The following is a 2,674-nucleotide window of genomic DNA, read 5'->3' as shown; positions in this document are numbered from 1 at the left end:
GACTAGGGCCTGATTTCCCAGGACATTTAGGGGCCTTGGAAGTGTGAGAAAAGGGGAAAGAGCCCTTGGGGCCCAGCTGCCCGGGTTTTCTCATGGGTACTAACTGTGCTTAGCTTCCAGGGTGGTATGGAATCAGAGTGGTTTGGAACTAGTCCTGGCTAGAGTCCGGGCTGTCAGCTTACCCTCATAGTTTCGCTTTATCTGTAAAACAGGCCACTAGAAGCTGTTACAACTCCTCCCCAGGTCCTTGAGAAGGTCCAGGAAGCCATGGCTTGGTGACCGGAGGGATATGAATCACTTCCAAACATTGCTTAAACCCCCTCCCTCTCTCCCCAGTCCTTTGAATCCTTATGAGGACTCCAGGGCTGATCATCATGACATCCATTTGAAGGACTAGGAAAGTGAGATGCAGGAGGGCTGAGTCTTCCCCAGGGTCACACAGTCATGATTCCAAGCCTTCTGGCTGAAGAGGGTAGCTCGGGGGGCCCTAGAGCCCCATTCCCATCTGGTCCCACAGCTGGTGCTGAATAATAACCACCTAAGCAGGGGCCTGGAGGTGCTAGCTCAGGTGCATTCTCACAGGATGTCTGTGTGGCCTTGGGTGGTGGTGGGGAGATTTAAATGGGGCCTTGTGGGCTATGAGAACAGGATCTTCATCCATATAGTTGTGTGGAGCCACTGAAAGGTACTAGGTGGGGGGGGGGGCAGGGCACAATCAGAAGAGACCCCTATTTCCAGGAGTGTTCAGAGTGGAAGAGCAAGACGGGATTGCTTTGAGTGCCCCAGGAAGGAGAGAGGGTTGAGGCCTGGGCTAGAGGACCATGGGGCTGGAAGAGAGCAAGATACAGAAGGTAAACCCAGCCTGAGGGGTGGCTACCAACAACACATGGGATTTCCATACCCAGGAGGCCTGGCCTGCTCGGTTCTGAAAGCAGGGCTGAGACAGCAGTGTGGCACCCGAGTCTGGCCCTGGTCCAGGCCTGACTTCCCATGAAGGAAGGGAAGAGGACCAGGATAGGGGAGTGGTAAGGAGGAAAGAAGCCCAGGCTATCCAGGGCTGACCTCTTCCTCAGAGCTAGGGCAGGGGGAGAAACGAGGACAAGGACGAGGCCTGAGTCTCAGCCTGCCACAGACTGCCCAGCTCTGGGGACCTTGCATTACCTTCTGAGAGGGCTGCCCCACAACCCTGTGACCTCCCTGTGAGTCAGCACTGGCCTCAGCACCTGGGAGACTCCAGCTGGGCCAGTCGCAGCATTTTCTCAGCACCAGCCTCCCAGCCTGTCGTCCCCACTGATTCCTGGGACTTATAAAAAAGTAAAACTGGGAAATTCCATCCCATCTAGCTTCTGGAAGTGGCAGGACAGGACAGTGGGCACTGGTGGTACTGAGCTGGAGACCTGTTCCCAGTGTTGAGGTGACAGGGAAGAACAGTGACAGCTCCCTCCCAGTGCTAAGTGCCCAGGACTGCTTAGACCAGCCCACTGCATATCAGAGGGCAAGGGACCAAGACACAGCACAGGCCAGTTCATCGCGCCTTTTTTATTGTCCCCAGCCCCATCCATCTCAGGCCCCCCTAAAATTACAAAACTACCCACACCTCACAGCCCACCCCCTAAGCGGCGGGGTTCAGAGCGGCGAGAAAACTGGACACTCCCCCTCTGACAGCAGCGGCGACACCTTGGGTGCAAGCAGTGCCGGGTCTGGGTGGGGCAGAGGAAGGGGCGCCTGAGCCTTGGCCCTGCCCTTCGCCTCAGGGCCCCTGCCTTTCCCACCCGCGCGCTCCCAGGCCTTACCCGCCGGCGCGTCGGAACGCGGCAGCCCGGGCGCCGGGGCCGCGGGGGCGACGGGGCGGTGATCCTCCAGGTGCAGGGTCATGGCGGGCCGCGAGGCCGTGGAGAAGGCGCACTGCATGCACGAGTAGCGGCCGCGCGTGTGCTCCCACACGATGCGGCTCGAGACCGCGTGCCCTGCGGGCAGGCGGGACCCCGTCAGTCCCCGGCCCCAGCCCGGAGGACCGGTCCACCCTCGAGGACGGTGGACATGGGCGAGGGCGGCTTGGACCTTTCCCCACCTCCCGATCAGCTCCTGGACACCGAGGGTCTGGTCTGGCTGATTCGTTTTCCCTGGGTGTGCTCCCCCCTGAATTGGAGGCACTGAACTTGACTTTTCCGTGTCCCCCACTCCCATCCTCGGAACCACCGTAGGGAGAACTCGTGAACTGGGTGCGAGCTTTACACGGAAACGCCGGCGCAGATGAAGGCGCGAGGGCCGGTAATTTTTAAGGCAAAATCCTGTATTTGGGGCTGGCACTGCTGCCTCCCAGTATCTCTTGGGCCCGGCAGGGCGCAGGACAGCAACCCCCTCCATCCCGCCCTGGTGGTCACCTGCACGCACCTGAGGGCGCGTCGGAGCCGCCCTGGGGTCTTCGCGGGCTGCCGCCCGCACCTGCAGTAAATACGCGGGTTAAGGTCAGAAATCGTAACGAGCCTAGCCCACCCTCTGGCGGCTCTGCCACCACACTCACCTTGGCTCTTTTTCCAGACTGCGGCGCTGGAGGCAGGCGGCCCGGGCGCGGCGGCCAGGAAGGGGCGCAGGCGTGGGGGGCTTAGGCCAAAGGGCGCGGGGTTCAAGTAGGGCAGGAAGGGCCCGGTGGGGGTAGGGGCGGGGGTCGTGT

The 2,674-nt window shown here is 60.8% G+C and overlaps 2 protein-coding genes across 2 annotated transcripts in view; both read right to left on the bottom strand.

Moving 5' to 3' along the window:
- The window catches only part of PRAM1 (PML-RARA regulated adaptor molecule 1), an 11,850-nt gene extending 9,940 nt beyond the window's left edge, over positions 1 to 1,910 (bottom strand). The window contains exon 1 of the mRNA XM_015593462.2: positions 1,794 to 1,910. The gene's annotated coding sequence lies outside the window, so the exon portion shown is untranslated. The remainder of the gene's footprint in view (positions 1 to 1,793) is intronic.
- The window catches only part of ZNF414 (zinc finger protein 414), a 3,726-nt gene continuing 2,572 nt past the window's right edge, over positions 1,521 to 2,674 (bottom strand). The window contains exons 6-9 of the mRNA XM_006917202.3: positions 2,525 to 2,674; positions 2,395 to 2,445; positions 1,794 to 1,967; positions 1,521 to 1,700 (exon numbers count right to left, since the gene is read on the bottom strand). The exon at positions 2,525 to 2,674 is cut by the window's right edge and continues 35 nt beyond it. Of these exons, the coding sequence (XP_006917264.1) occupies positions 1,627 to 1,700; positions 1,794 to 1,967; positions 2,395 to 2,445; positions 2,525 to 2,674 (449 nt within the window). The 3' untranslated portion in view covers positions 1,521 to 1,626. The remainder of the gene's footprint in view (positions 1,701 to 1,793; positions 1,968 to 2,394; positions 2,446 to 2,524) is intronic.

Source organism: Pteropus alecto, unplaced genomic scaffold, assembly GCF_000325575.1.
Source record: "Pteropus alecto unplaced genomic scaffold, ASM32557v1 scaffold37, whole genome shotgun sequence".
Classification (NCBI taxonomy): domain Eukaryota; kingdom Metazoa; phylum Chordata; class Mammalia; order Chiroptera; family Pteropodidae; genus Pteropus; species Pteropus alecto.
The sequence above is the reverse complement of the archived record's forward strand: the minus strand, read 5'-3'. Positions and strand labels throughout refer to the sequence as shown.